The sequence below is a fragment of the Monopterus albus genome, unplaced genomic scaffold (assembly GCF_001952655.1).
Source record: "Monopterus albus unplaced genomic scaffold, M_albus_1.0 scaffold94.1, whole genome shotgun sequence".
NCBI lineage: Eukaryota > Metazoa > Chordata > Actinopteri > Synbranchiformes > Synbranchidae > Monopterus > Monopterus albus.
This window is the reverse complement of record NW_018127974.1, coordinates 2310319-2325788: the sequence shown is the minus strand read 5'-3', so window position 1 is coordinate 2325788 and position 15470 is coordinate 2310319. Positions and strand designations below refer to the sequence as shown.

At 43.4% G+C, this 15470-nt stretch overlaps 1 protein-coding gene across 1 annotated transcript in view; it reads left to right on the top strand.

Moving 5' to 3' along the window:
- Window positions 1–15470, top strand: part of myt1lb (myelin transcription factor 1-like, b) — a 101173-nt gene that overhangs the window by 48926 nt on the left and 36777 nt on the right. The window contains 1 exon segment of the mRNA XM_020608562.1: window positions 14213–14673. Within this exon segment, the coding sequence (XP_020464218.1) occupies window positions 14213–14673 (461 nt within the window).

Genomic DNA, 15470 nt, shown 5'->3' with positions numbered 1-15470 from the left:
GGTGCTGTAACTAAGCACAACAGGCCTGTCAAGCTCTGGGTTTTCTACATAATGTAAGAATGTAAGAGTGGTACTCTGTAGCCGGTGCTGTTATTGTCTAAGGTTTTCCAAGACCAAAAACATGACAGCAGACATGAGGAATGGTTTACTGCTCTTCAGCATACCCAGCTCATAAACTAATAGAATATATGCATGTACAGCTAATAATACTATCTGTAGCAGGAACTCAGTGCTAATGCTACTTCCAAACCCAAGGAAATTGTGGGGTTACAGGTTATGCTAAAAAACATAATTTGGCCTTTATAGTACGCTGTTTTACCCGTATGACGTTTTTCTTGTAATCTTAAAAGAAAAACATGTTAGACAATATGAAGTACCGCATGTAAGATGAGCACCCTGATGTTACATTTTTCCTTGTACTTACCGTATGACTGTCTAGCTCTGCACCACAATTATACTGTTTATGAGTTTTTGTCTTCTACATGGATCATCAAGTCATCAGCTAGTAAGCTGACATTTTGCCTGCAACATGTATCTTTAGCTGCAGTCTTTTAGCATGTGTTGTGCATATGTAGCCATCAAGTGCAAATTTGAGATGCTTTTTACAAGATTCTCATTTTAAAATTTGTGCTCAGCTAGTGAGGATGGAAAACCTGACAAGCCTAGCAACAGTAACTGGAGGGGCAGGCTGTTAGTTGCTAACTCTAGCCCACCTCTGAGCTTGAAGCTTTTCGAGAGGCATTTTTCCATAGGACAGTTCCACATACATAAATCCTGTGTTTGGTGTCTAACCCTGGACTTCAAAAAAGCATAATTAATAATGGGCTGTCTCCCCATTCATGGTCCAAGACTTCATCTGCATACTCTAAAAGATGCTGTTACCCTGTCAGTGAAAGTAACCTGATTACCATAACTGTGCTATGTAAGGGTAGCAGGGTCAGTAGTTATGACGCTTTGCTGAAGGACGGGGACACCTCGGTAATTCTGACTTATCTACACATGAACAAAGGTTAATAGGTCTTGCAGGTGTTCACTGTTCTAACAAGGCTTGGTTGACAATGCATTGCAGATTAGTCAACGTCGATACAGGTGACTGACTGAGGTGCTTCCAACAAGCATCTCTGGCTGACAATAATTGAAACTGTCATGGGATGTTATAAGCAAATGTTGGGAATTGATGTCCTTGATTAAGCCTGTTTTGTGATTTGCTATTTAAACACTGTGGTTTGAGTCTACTGCGTAGGAATGCTAAAATCCACAGAAGTCAAACATTTATTCAATAATATGCTGGGAAACAGAGGTAAGTGGTTTCTGCAATGAAAGGGAAGCATGAAAATAAATCAGAATTCTTCTGCAGAACAGAAAGGTAACCAGGGACTCAAATGTGATCTAAAGTGGGTTTCAATAATTTAACCAGGGAGGCAGATGAACTGTTACAACATTTTAGCTTTTCAAGGACTAGCAGCTACCTTGTTGAACATGGTTATGTTAAGTAGACTTTTTTCAGTGTCTTGCTTTCATCTCTGCTGTCGTCTCCCTTCTATATGAGACTGTGCCTCTGCCAGCATGCCAAACAGTGGCTCTCTGGGTTAGCATTATGTGTGGTGGATAGAATGAATGTGGAAGGGACAACAGTTTATTATTAGAAAGCTTTCAGCAGCTATTGGAGTTAAGCAGTGACATTTTTACAGCAAGAGGCAACGCAGACCTCCAACACTTGTTTTGTACCCCACATTTTGTGAAGAGTTTTCTTTTTTCTGTCCTTCCTTGTAAGTAAGATAGGACAGAGGAGAGGTAGTGCAGATTAGGGTGGTGTAACAACTAAATGAAAAAAGTACCATTAGAAACAGAGATTAGACATGACAAAAAGTAAGATGAGGAGAGCCCTCACCTTGCTCTTAGCAACAATTAAAGCCTCACAAATCCACCTGGCCTTGCCTTTGAATACTTCTGAATATTTTTCTCTGTGCCAACCTGAGAAGGCGTTCAACTCAGCCCACACAGGGTAGACTTAATAATTATACTCACTTTGAACTCAGTTTTCTAGCTGGGGGAAATGATTGACAGATTGTATCCATGGTGTCAGGGGGCCAGCCACGCCCCTCCTGATTAAGGCAGAAATTAGAGAACAGCAGGAGCTAAATTACACCTTAGAAGAGACCTCTGGCAGGAGGACAGGAAGGGAAGCATGATGAATGAGAAAGGGATCAGAACAGAAAGGTAGAGGGTGAGTCGCGTGGGAGCATGGAGATGATTGGAGGAACAGCTCGAAAATACATTTGTAGCCACACAAGCACAAGTACACACGGATGCTGTTAGACACAAACGCATACGGAGGTAATGGGTCTGCAGTAGTATCGGAGTGCAAAGGGAGAGACACTTAAATGCCATCTCTTCAGTTGTGATGCTATTTACTCCCTCGCACACACGCAGACACACATGCACACAGTCATCTCCACTTTCTCCACTATGTCATGCTCTCAGAGCACTCAGACTGATATGAGAGCAGCAAGTAACCAGCAGAGTGGCACAATGAGTCTCAGGGTAGAGCTCAGCAACAGCAGGAAGTGGGCAGGAAGAGTGGCAGGCCACTGGTTTGTGCACACTGTAAAGCAAAAAATAAGTGATGGACAACATCTGCTGTGCCACACTTTAAAGGTTTTTTCTTATCAATGCATACTGTATTTGGTCGTGACCTTTGACTGTATATACAATGGGCGACATGTCACCACTTGTCATGTCACATGTCACATTCACTCCACTATGCAAAATTGAAACCAAATGATTGTGAATACGGCGGCTGCCATCTTGCTCTTTTTCAACCATGTTCTGCGCAGGAGTGATGAGAAGTGGAGTGGCAGCATTACACCACCAGTCAAAGCTGTCAGATCAACTGAAATAAACCACCAGTGTTTATATCATCAAATATTTTATTAAAAATAGACTTACTAGAAAATGACCACCAGGATAATATCTATCAAAAACCCCAGAAATCACCTGAGGCTATAGGGGTTGACAATAATAAATATGTCAGAGTTCGGCGCGGGATGCGGCCGAAAAGTGTTTTGGTGAACTCAATTATAATGCCAGACGAGTAAGTGTAAAACAAAAATGTCTCTTTAATAAGGGAACTAACATTGGACAACGGAAACTTCACGAGACACGGTGACAACACAAAACTCACAGGTCCTTATAACAGTCCGAGGTCAGAGCCAGCAAACACATACATCCAGGGGAATCCGAAGTTCGTAGTCCAATAGAGACAGTCCGATAATCATACACCGTGGGCGAGGCAGAATAGAATGGTCCAAAGAAACAATCCGGGTCAAAACACAAGATACCAAAACCGAAGGAATGCGGGAAAGTCAGAGCTGGGGTCTAGAACAATCTGGCAGCGTCCTCATGGGAGGACGCTGCCTAAATAGAGGTGTTAACAGGTGCACATAATAATGCAGCAGGTGAAACTAATGTGAGCGATGGAGAACGTAAAAAGACCAGAACTAAGGTGAAACAAAACAGGAAACAGTGTCAAAATAAAAGCCGGACGGGAAGCAGTGGAACCAAACCATGACAAAATATATATTTAATAGCCCCAGACTTATGCTCTATTCTTTCCTAAAACCAGTATAACATGAATTCATTCTGCTTGTCTGTAGCATTAAGTGTTTCAGGAACAGTGCAAATATTCTAAAATAAAGCTAGACTAAAACCAATGTTTTCTTAAATGGGGCTTACCCTACCGCTGACATTTATATTTTTCCTGTCTTATTTAGAGAAAAGAAGAATGCAGTAAGTGATTTCAAAATGTGGATATAGATATTCTTTGCAGTAGGGTGTGGCTGCTTGCTGATGCCAAACCACTTGTGGCTACTGCCTGATTGTCTGCTAAGTGTTTGCTGCTAAGACACATGGTGTACGGTGGACTTACTTCTGTCTGGGTGAAGCGCTGCCAGCCTGGCTTCATGGGCCCTCGACTGAAGCAGCCTTCAGAACAGCCTCTTCACCTGGAGAGACAGAGAGGAGAGCACCAAAGGGCAGCACACTGACATACACACACACACATTCACACGTACATTCATACCTACAGTACGTAGGCTCTCCTAATGCACGCTGACACAAATGCAGACATACAGCACAAGCCGCACACACACACACACCTCTTAGGCCCCCAGACACACACAACCTACTTCATATGTAGAGCAGCATTCCCAGCTGAGTGCCTCTCTCCAACCTGGCAATTTCAGCGGAAAGAGAATCCAGCTAAAGTACACAGGGCGTCATGCTGATTTCACAACAGGGGGGTTGAATGGCAGAATGGCCTCACTACAGCCCTTGTTACTGATCCGGCAAGATCCAACTCATCTATTTCAATAGCCCTCTATCATTCTCACTTGTGTGTGCATGTACAGATGGAGCTAGATTGCAGAAATCCCCCTTTTTTTTTTTTTTTTTTTTTACAAACTCGCTACAACAGTGTTGGATTGTTACTGTAAAAACTGTTTATCTAATGCAGGGCAGATTGAGGGTGGACAAACCTCTTACTTACTCCCAGTGAGTAATGAAAATACATTTACACACACATGCACAGTTGCAGTACAATTCCTACACAGAAACACTAGATGTTCACCATCTGACAGTGATGTTCTGGGTGACATTTAATTTCTAGGTTGCACAAGATGCTCCTATGAATGAATCATGAGTAAATCTGTGATGTGTGAATAATAGATGGGAGGAGAGGTAAAAAACAAAGGAGTGCTGTTATTATTTGTTAATAAGACACTCTGGAGCATCACTAACTAGAGCTCATTACCACAATACACACAGGCATGCGTACGCACACACACCCACAGAGCCACGTGCACTTGTTCTCCCACCCACACACACGCACGCCCTGCACACATACCCCACATGCCAAACACATGCAGAAGTCTCTCATCCTGTATGACTATTTTTACCTGTGAAGCCTGTCGTTGCTTAGCGCTCTGCAATCACATCCCACACTCCACTAACAAATGATTAGCAGCAATGATGGATGGGTTAACACTGTCACCTAAGAATGCCTTGGTGCAAAGCTAATTACACGGCCATACATATGTCATATGCCTGATAGATGCGATAGAACTTTCAGCCTCCTGCCATAACTGTAGAACAAGCGTGATAAAGGTGGACGACATGTCGACTGTTAATCAAGAGGTAAGATATGATGAAGAAACTCCACTGCTGAGTAATAGAGCTTTGTTGACAGAAACTGTTCCTTTAGTAGCATTTGGATTCAAGTTTGCTTCACCAAACATTTTGCTGAATTTATTCATTTCTTTTAAGGCAAAGTGCATATTTTTCTTTCTGCAATAAATGTTTCATGATTTTGTTCACTTAGCAAGGTTATATATCTGGTGGATGGACTGAAATATTCCACATACAATCAATGCCCTGATTATCCTCTAAATCACTTTTGAGATATTCATTTTTTACTGTGCACTTGGTGAAATGTTCTGAATGTACACTGTTTTTCTTTGCATTGCTAGAAAAGGTAGCACTATGGATTTTCTGTCATGTATGGTATGTAAGTCATATAGACTTTTGTGTTATTTAGATCAGTGATGGAGTGTATGTGTCTGCTTATTCATGCAAAGTGTGTGCGTCTGTGTAATGTGTGTGTACACGGGGATGTGAGGGGTTGCGTTTATGATTGCCACGACTGCAGCTGGGGCTGTGGGCTGAGTAATTGCCTGTCTTGGTAGGTAGAGCGTGGTAGCGAGCTAAAAGTCAAGTGCTCTCATCCCGCTGTAGACCTCATTTGGATTCCACATAGCTAGCTAGCAAGCTAACGCCAGCCTTGGGCCTGTATTATTCATAGCTTGACAGATAGCTCTCACTAAAAGCATTGGAAGTGGGCCAGGTAGTGATGGAGCAGCAAGGGGAAGTGGCACCACTGCTGGAGGAGAGGAGAGGAGACAGGACATAAGTATAAGACGTAGAAATTAAAGCTAGAATGGAGCAGTAGGATGATGAGCAGTTATAACAGAAACAAAGGAATGTCTAAGTGGGATAGGAAAAGAAAGTTTTGTAGGGATTTTTGAGGAGGAGAAGAAGGTGAAGAAAGACATCAGACAGAATTATCAGAGGGTCATATGAAGTTAAAGCACAGTGTGACTGCAGGATGTTAAAGCATAGCTCCATTATAAGTGTGATAGAGGATGAGTGCACTAACCAGAAAAGAGTGAGAATGGAGAGAAGGAAAAGGCAGAAATGCAGAGTGAGTGAGTGAATCCATTTCAAATAGAGGAGAGAAAGAGGCCTGGAAATAGAAGATGAGAACAAGCAGCCATCCACCCCCACCAAGCTCAGCAAACCCCCTCGCCTCCATGTGCACAACCAGATAAGGTTGCATTAATCAAAATCTGCCACTTCCCCTTCCAAAAAAACACCGTCTATGCCATCAGCCCCCCTCTGTGAAGTATCTGTCACCGCAACAGAAATTTCCATATTTAATGGGAAAGCTTTGTATCACCAAAAAGGCCGTGTGGGCTGCGGGTGAAAAGAACAGAGTTGCTTAGATCTGTCAGCTCTGCCATTAGCTCAGACACTTTCGCACTAGACTGTGTGTGGAGCCTTGGGGTTCATTTCAGCTTGGCGCTGGTGCAGTTGTTAGCATTTCAACAGTGTGATGGAGCTGGACAAAGATTGGTCATTGTCTTGTTCAACTGCAATCGCAAGTGTAATAATGGTGTATTATAGCAATATTATATTCTGCAGTTGCTTTCTTAGAACATTAAAATAGTACTTTGTTCCTACTGCATATTCTGCCCTCACATAAACTCTAGTGCAATTTAAACATGTGCTTTGAAAGCATTTCAAAACCAGGGCCACTGCAGAGTGGCATGCACATGTGACTTCCCTCGTCATAACTTGTTTATCCTTTCCCTCTTAATTTTTCTCCTTATGTGCCTCCTGTGCATATTATGACAATCCTGCAAACTACCTCTCTGACATTACCCGGCGTCAGATAAACAGGTGGTGTTTACGCTTTTTTTCCCATCCTCCTCTTTTTTCCTTGCCTTTTTTTAACCTCCTCCCAGAGGAAAAACATCAAAGGGAATAACAGATCATGTGCTGTGAGTGCGGAGCGTGCCAGGGGGATGTGGGCATGAAGAGGGGGAGATAGGGTGAGTGAGGGGGCGGGCAGCTGCTCAGGGCCAGCTTCAGGCCAGGCATATCCTGACCTCTAACCCCTGAACCCCCTCCAGCTCTCCCCCTGCCACCTCCAGCCTGCCCTCCCCTCAATGCAGAGCTGCCAACTAAATTACATCAATGTCAAAAAGTCCTCCTCCACTGCTGAGGAGATGGAGCCTGGTACAGATAATGCAGAGTGGGTATCACAGTGTAGCGCGTGAAGGGCCGACACTGCATGCTGCTTTCCAGAATCACAGTAAAGGATAAGGCTGGTGGCTTCTGTTATTGTCCACAAATCCTATGAAAGGACAGTAACCAACCGTGCATTAGTGCATCTATAGGTTCCCATTTTCCCAGCTTGGTCTGCGACACTCATCCATAAGCCCATTTCTTCCTACAGAAGACCTAAGTCTTTAAATCTGGGTCATTGTGAATATATACATTTTTTTTTTAAAGAAAAAGCATTTTTGTAAAACAGCTGGGTAGCAAAAGTTGATAAAAAGGAGTAAATTGTACATTTTGTTGGGGACTGTTTTCAGCCACAGATTGTTTGCACTACTACAGGGTATATCCAGTTCAGTGTAGAGTTCAGACAATTAGGAGATTAAAACCAGTTAGATGACAGATACAAAATGAAAAGAACACTCCGGTGATTCAGCGTTGTGCTCCTGTTGGGATCACTACAGACAGTTTAAAAACCAACAGCTCCATGGATGTATAAACAGTACCAGTGATATTTGTCTTTTCTCAAGCACTTTTCTTCCTTGGCATAACCTGGCACCTCCATTACCCACAATGCAACTCAACAGCTGACAGGTTGGTCAGAGATTTGGGTGTGTATACTAGTAGTGGCTAATGTAGCCTCAAGCAGAGACAGGGAGCAGGCTATAGAGCTGTGGTTCTGTTTCAGACTTGTAGTCTTCGCTAACGCTGACTCAAGTGACTGACTCACTTGAGGCAGTTCATCAGACTTCTCACAGCTCCCTCTGCTTTATGCAACTTTTCCTCACACATGTACAGTAGAGCTCCCTGACACCTGTGTAAAAGTGGTGCAGTTTCACTTTAATCAGGTACTATTTTAATAATATATAACAGTATTCTGTTTAGCATAAATATCAAGTGTTTCCTCATTCTAACATCTTTGTCTTAAGTGATGGTAAACTTCTGTTTCTGTTGGTCATGTTGGAGGATATCATTGGGCTTTTAGAAAATTGTAATGGGCTTTTTTTCTAGTTCCTGGCATTTTATAGAACAAACAATTCATTAATTGAGAAAATATTCAGAATCTGCTTTATTTGCCAAGTATGTTAAACACACAAGCAATTAGACTCAGGTACAGAGGCTCGTGATGTGCTTTGTAAGGCAACAGGAAAAAAATGAAACTATGTGCCTTCAAAATAGGAAGCATGACAATCAAGTAGGAGCAGGTTTAGGAGAAAAAGAAGCAATTTGTTTATAAATATATATACTGTACACATTGTGACTTTTTCAGCAGAAGAGTTGATAATAAACATATTCATTAGTTACAACTAGAGTTCAGATGTTTCCAGTAAAAGAATAAAGCAGTAAAATGAAGATAGAAAGCATCATCTGCAGTCTTCTCATAATCATTTACCTTTTTCCCTTGATTCATTCACATCAACTCTTTTCTACCAGCTCATCCAATTAAACAACAAATGTGACAGCCTGCACTGTGGCTTACATAGAAGAATGAACAAGCTGGAGGAAGGAATCTCTTTCCCAAATTGGCTGCTGGGCTAGGAGCTAACTAGCTGGATTCTCTGCATGTGTCTCTGAGTTGGGGTGATTGATCGAAGTCATTACCCTGGTAGCGAGACTCCATACCTGGCTAATCCAGCAGTGAATTTAGCTGCAGTATGACGGATAGCCCCGATTACACCCCCAGAACCTGTTGTCTGATGAGCTCTCCTTCTCAGGACCTCCTCTAGAAAACTATGCCAAATAGCTTGTACAGTATGATACACACATCCATATTCTGCCAGATCCATCTTAAAATCCCCAGCCTCACTGTTCCACTTAACAGGCCAAAGACACAAATGCTTAATAATTTCACAAATCATTATTGAAGTGTTGTGTGGTCACAGTATGTACTTATCATTTGTTTACACCTGTGTTATACATTTTGTGGAACTAAAATCAGAACCCACTGCAGCAGATTTGGCCTGCAGTTAGTTATTTTCTTGATAAATCAATTTGATGTACATAAAACAGAAAACAGTTCAAAATGCCTGTCGTGACATAACAAAGCACAAAATGACAATAGATCCTCCTATTTCAGAAGCTGCAAAAATATTTGGCCTGTAAACTGGAAAAAGCCTGAAAAACTAGTCAATTATCAAATTAGTTGTCAATAATCGTTTCAGCTCTATACCAGTGTATAAGCATCTGGTGTTGCACTATAAACAAAATAGCCTGATATCTGAGCAGTCCCGATCTGTTTCATCCCATCTTTAATACGATCTTCTTTTTCTCACATCCATCACCAAGTACACTCCAGCTCCTTGATGGGCACACTATCAGTAGGGCACACAAACAGCCTGTGAGGAGGTGTTTGGCCTCCCAAGCATTAGGCAGATATGGACAAAAGCAGCTAAAGCAGAGCAGCAGAGGCCTTGTATGGGCTCAGGGAGTGAGAATAAAATGTACAAAGGTGTTACTGATGTTGATGTTACAGTGGGTTCTGTATCTTAGATGCGGATGTGAGGCTTATCATGCACTCCAAGGCATTTGCTGGGTTCTGGATGAAGAGGAGCCCAGGCAGACAGTAGGGTGTAAGGACAGCAGCAGTGGCCTGGGTAAAACCAGGTGCATGTGTTAACAACACAAATCAAGGGAATGCAAAGGGCAGAGTATCTGACTAAAGTTGAGACTGAGTTTATTATCTCCAGGCTACAGAAGTTAGAGCTGGAGCAGTGAATGGACAACATCAGGCTTTGAACCAGTGAGCTGAACAGCATGTCTGGTGGGTACTGATGTGCTAGCTTACCACTGCACTCACTGTCTAACATATACTGACCCTTGTTTTGTCAAAGAAAGGTGAATCTGTTGTTGCCTGGTGCAAATATCTAACTAAGAGGAGATTTTACTTCAGTGTTGCTTGTATTATTAAGATTCTAGAGTAAATTAAAGTGGACATGTAACTGCTGCACATAAACACTCCCACACAAACATCTGTGCACTGTAAGTTTCACTGACACTGAGGATTATTTCAACACCACACTAATGAAGTAATGTTTTATGAGTTTTAGGACAAACTGTGTGTGCATGTGTGTGTGTGTGTGTGTGTGTGTGTGTGTGCGTGTGTGTGTGTGAGCCATAGCAGTTGATATGTGAGCTGGAGCCTGAGCTGCCAGAAAACGCCCCAAATTGCAGCATCTGCCATGCGCTGAGTCTCCTGCACCAAGACACTGTCTTTTGTTCTCCCCCTGCTAGCAGGAGAAGCCTGACAGCTCTGAAATGATCCTCTTTGCTCTCTCTCTCTCACACACACACACACACACACACACACACACACACACACACACACTTCTTTTCTTTGTAAGTTCTCTACTATACATTTCCCAATTTTTTAGCACACTCAAAAATATATACAGTACACACATGCAGCCATGCATGTGTGTACTGTTTCTTTTCTAACCTCTGTTTTCCTCCCCACCTTTCCCTGCCTGGTTGTCCTTCTCTTTCTCTGTGAGTATTGCAAATCCCTCATGGATTTCTGGAGGGTATCACCATGGAGACGGGGGCTCTGCCACATGTGTCTATAGATCCTCCTACTGGATAGGGATCCAAGCCAGAGATGGTGCATTCCCTCCATCTCCAGTCTGCTTTGTGGGAAGAGGAGAGACAACAATGAGCTAAGGTTTTAGGAGTGATAGAAGAAAACTGGATAAAAGGTGGAAAGACTAAATTGGTGTGAGAGAAGGATTAATGTAATATGTCCTCTAAGATATGGAGGAGGTGGAGAAAGTGAACATATGGAAGGAAAAGGAGCAGGTGAGGTTATTATGGGTGAGAACAGCAAGGGAGAAATATGACCTGAGAATGTTGGGTGACAGAAGAAGATGACGAAGGAGAGAGAGAGAGAGGAAGAGAAAAGCAGCAGAGGAAGAGGCAACAGCAGCCTCATTCCTGTGTCCGGGAGACAAATAGCATGTGATGCTAATGACTGGCTAAAGCTTTTGCCCCTGCTGAGAACAGCCACTAATATGACTGCTAATAAAGGCGCTGTGGAACGCCATCGCATTCCAGCAGTCACTCAACTGTCACCCAAAATTAGCCAAACGGGAGCTCTCCTGCTCCGGCCTCACATTAATGCTCCAGGAATGGGAGCCTCTCTGAAACGCTTCCAGAAGGTTTTTTTCAGCATTAAAGGGCCACTTGTTCACACTGTAATAGAATTTGTTCCATCTTATAATGCTGAAGATGCCCACTCCATAAAATATGAAGTGGTCATTTTGTGATCTGAAGCTCTTTTCTTCTTTGATTGCTACCTCTCATACTTCACTCTCCTCTTGGAGGATTTTGTGATTCTGCCAGGGAGCGAAGCAAAGGGAAATTTAGAGGATGTTCTCATCCCCTTCCTCTCTCTGCATAATGTTTGTGGAATTTCTTTTCTTTTAATTTAAATGCCACCTAATTATTTCTGCAATTGTAATTGCCAAGTGCAGTGAGTGGGATGCAGTGCCTGTGATGACGAACGTTGTAGCCAAGGTCACGCAGCGACAGAGCCAGGGAACGTGGGATGGCGGAGCTGTAGAGGCTTTCTGCGGCTTAGTCATCGCGTGGCTCAGGAGTGTCGGAGCAAACACACCTCTCACACTGTCACAACAGCCTGACATCTCAGGGATAGGAGGCCACCTGAGACTCCAGTCGTTTTTTATGGAACACCTCATAACACGAGTGTGATTAAAAGTCATAAAGATGCTATCCAGCTGCTTTAAATGAGCAAGAGCTTTTAAAAAGGTGCAAAATATGTGTTTGACTATAGTCAGGTTTTAAATCATGTCCACTCTGCTGTCTAAAGACCTCTTTGTTGATACTATCCTGACCTGAAATAATGAAATGCACTTTTTTAAAGATACAATGAAAAAAATACACAACCAAGTATGTATTATTATTTGCTGTCATTAGCTGATGTTGCAAAGCAATTATAGCAATTGTAGACTATTTTCAGAGTGATTCAGGTGTAGTCACATTAATACCTGTTAGCCCATGTGTGCTGTGTCTCAGTGCTCGACAGCAAACGCTGCCTTAAGACTACTTTATTTGTTAAGATAAAGGCAGAGAAGCAGGAGCAGAGAACTGAGTGGGAGAGGAGAGGTGAGGGGCCATGTCTATCTACCTTTCCCATTCCACTTCTCTCCCCACTCCCCCTCCTTCCACTCACTTACCTGTCCCGCTGTCCTGCCAGCCTGCCTGCCTTGGCAACCACTAACCTGCTGGGACCGGCCCTTGATTTATTTGGAGAGGGCCCTGGAACAGAGGGGCCAGGATGAGTGGCATTTTAATGTGCTTTTGAGATGTTTGGTCACAAGCACTATTGATCACAGTGCCGCAGCGCACACCTCCCTCCTTCCCTCCCCCACCCTCACTGTCCCGCACAGCCCTGGGGGAAAGGTCTGGCTGTCAGGCAGGGAATGAGTTTCCATGTGGGCTTAGATTAACGAAATGAGCCCCCTGGTTGCAGGAGGTGCAGGGGTCAGACCATTAAGGAATCTCCAGGCTGGGTAAGATTGAACCTTCCAGCTGAGTGGACCCTGACTGATGTGGACATGTGGGACTGAGGAGAGGGGGAGAGAGAAGGATGGATAGAATATTTGAATGTGGGACTCAGTGACATAAGAAGGGAACATAAATGGGTTTCTAAGATTACCATCCACCATCATACAATAGACCATTAGCACCTAACCACTGCGATGAGCCTTTTTCCATAGTTGCTCCACCACAAAAGCAGCACACACTGACTAACAACTACCATTTTCTTACTCTCACACACAGCCCTGTGCCATTCATTCACATCAGGTCTAACTCTAAGTAGTGCCGAGCTGGGGAAACATCCAGAGGTTGTAAAAATAGGAGCCAGGGATATTTCACAGCCGAGTGAACATGCCCAAAGCGTGTTTAGCTCTCTTACACTCCAGCCTGGACAGCAGGTTTATTTGATGGCCAAAACACTCAGCAGATCTCATCATAATTCTGACTGCGTGGGTGCCTTTGTTCAAATGTGTGTACACAGCAATAATACACATGCACACACTCATACATAAATGTACAAACAGCAGCACACATTTTTAAAGTCATACACATGCAACTTACATTTGGGGGCCAGGTTGTGGCTCAGGGCTCTCAGCGGTCTGATGAGTGAAATGGATTAAGCCCCTATGATCAATAGCCTGAGCGAATATACAGATTATCAGATCTGTCTCCTTGCTGCCGAGGGGAGCCAGAGAATACAATAAAACCTGAGGTGCCTTGTCAAGATTCAATTAATCAGGCTACAGGTTGTCTTTCCCCCCTTACAGTTGAATCCATACAAGCAGTTGTGTTTTTCTGCACTTGGTTCACATCAGAACAAGGGCATATCAGTCTGGAGCAAAGTGTATGCAGAGCATGCACGATGATTGTCTTTTGCCCAAGAACAATTTGATGATACCTGAATATAAAAGAATGTGAAAACAAAATGGATCTTCTGCTTTGTTTGCTTCAAAGATAGAGATCCTGTTGTAACTGTTCCCTAGAAGAAATGGAGCATTTTATTATAATTGCTCAACAGTTAATGAGTACACGTCTAATTAAGGTTGGTTAAGCAAAGTTTGATATTTTCCCCAGCAGAAGAGGCATTGTTTTCCTTGCACTAAGATGCCCTTGTTCCTCTGGTGTTGTATGCATGGCATTCCTTTCAAGTGTAGTTTGTAAACCAGTGCACTTTAACACAGAGGCCTGAGTGCAAATGAGCATTAGCTTTTATGACCAGGTGCAGCTAATGGCTAATGGACGCCCTCTTATCTCTCCTCTGCAGTGTGTATGGCTGCCCTGTGGCCAAGAAGAGAATGAGTCTAGACAGACAAACCCTGGAAACATCCCCCAAGAGGAGCACCTACCTTGATGATATGGACAACTCCACAATGGAGGAGTGCTACGAGACAGACGGAACTGAGGAGATGGATGACAGGGAGGAAGAGGAGGATGAAGGAGCTGTAGAGGAGGAGGAAGAAGGAGAAGTGGAGGAGGAGGAGGAGGACATGGAAGGCTACATGGACTACAATGTAGAACAAATGGAGCATGAAGACGGGGAGGTGGAGAGAGGGGATGCAGAGGGGGAAGAGGAAGAGGAAGAAGAGGAGGTAGAGGTGGAGCAAGAAGAGGAGGAGGAGGGTGATGAGGAGAGGGTGGAGGAGGCAGAGGAAGACGAGGAAGCGGTAGAGGAGGTGGACTATGAAGAGGGAGAAGAGGAGGAAGGAGAGCAGGGTCAAAGGGCAGGTGAGAACACTCATCATATGTTACTAAATAACATGCGAGATGCTTTAGAACAAGTGTTTAGAATTTCAACATCATAGAGTCACATTTTTGGAAATGCTTATTTGCTTTCTAGCAAAGATCAATGCTGCTCTGGTCTGTACAGTAAATATAAGGCTCCAGCAGGTGGTTAACTTGGCCCACCCAGTGGCATTGCTACACATAAAGCCCTACTGGGGCACAGGCCTCCCATTACTCAAACCACATTTTTTTTCTGGAATGTCTGTTGCGTGAATAAAATGTGCTATCTGAACTTCCTTTGACTAGCCCACTGTTCCACTGCCATACTGCTGCTACTGAAACTGAAACAACTGCTGGTAAAGGTAAAAATGTACAGATATTAAGCTTTATGACCATTCTCACCTTTTTTAAGTAAAAGACAAAGCCCTGTCAGATTTGACGTGTAAGAACGCCAAATGGTGTTTGTGGTGGACTCAATTATAAAACCAGACGAACTGATTTAGCTGAAGGTTTTTACTTGTAGCAACTAGACAATCAATACACAGTCCGGGATACACAATCAGGTCGATAAGACAGTCCAGGGTCAGCACCGGTAGACAGGTATAGCCAGGAGATCCAAACTCGAGAGGTCAAGGGGAATAACTCAGAAGGTCGGTACACTGCAGGCAATCAGAAACTGGAAGGGCATAGGCAAAACACGGTGGTCAAAAACAGTAATCCAAGGTCAGAAACAGAGAATCAGGCAAGGTATAAATGCTGGAGAGTCAGAGCTGGGGTCTAGAACAATCTGGCAGCGTCCT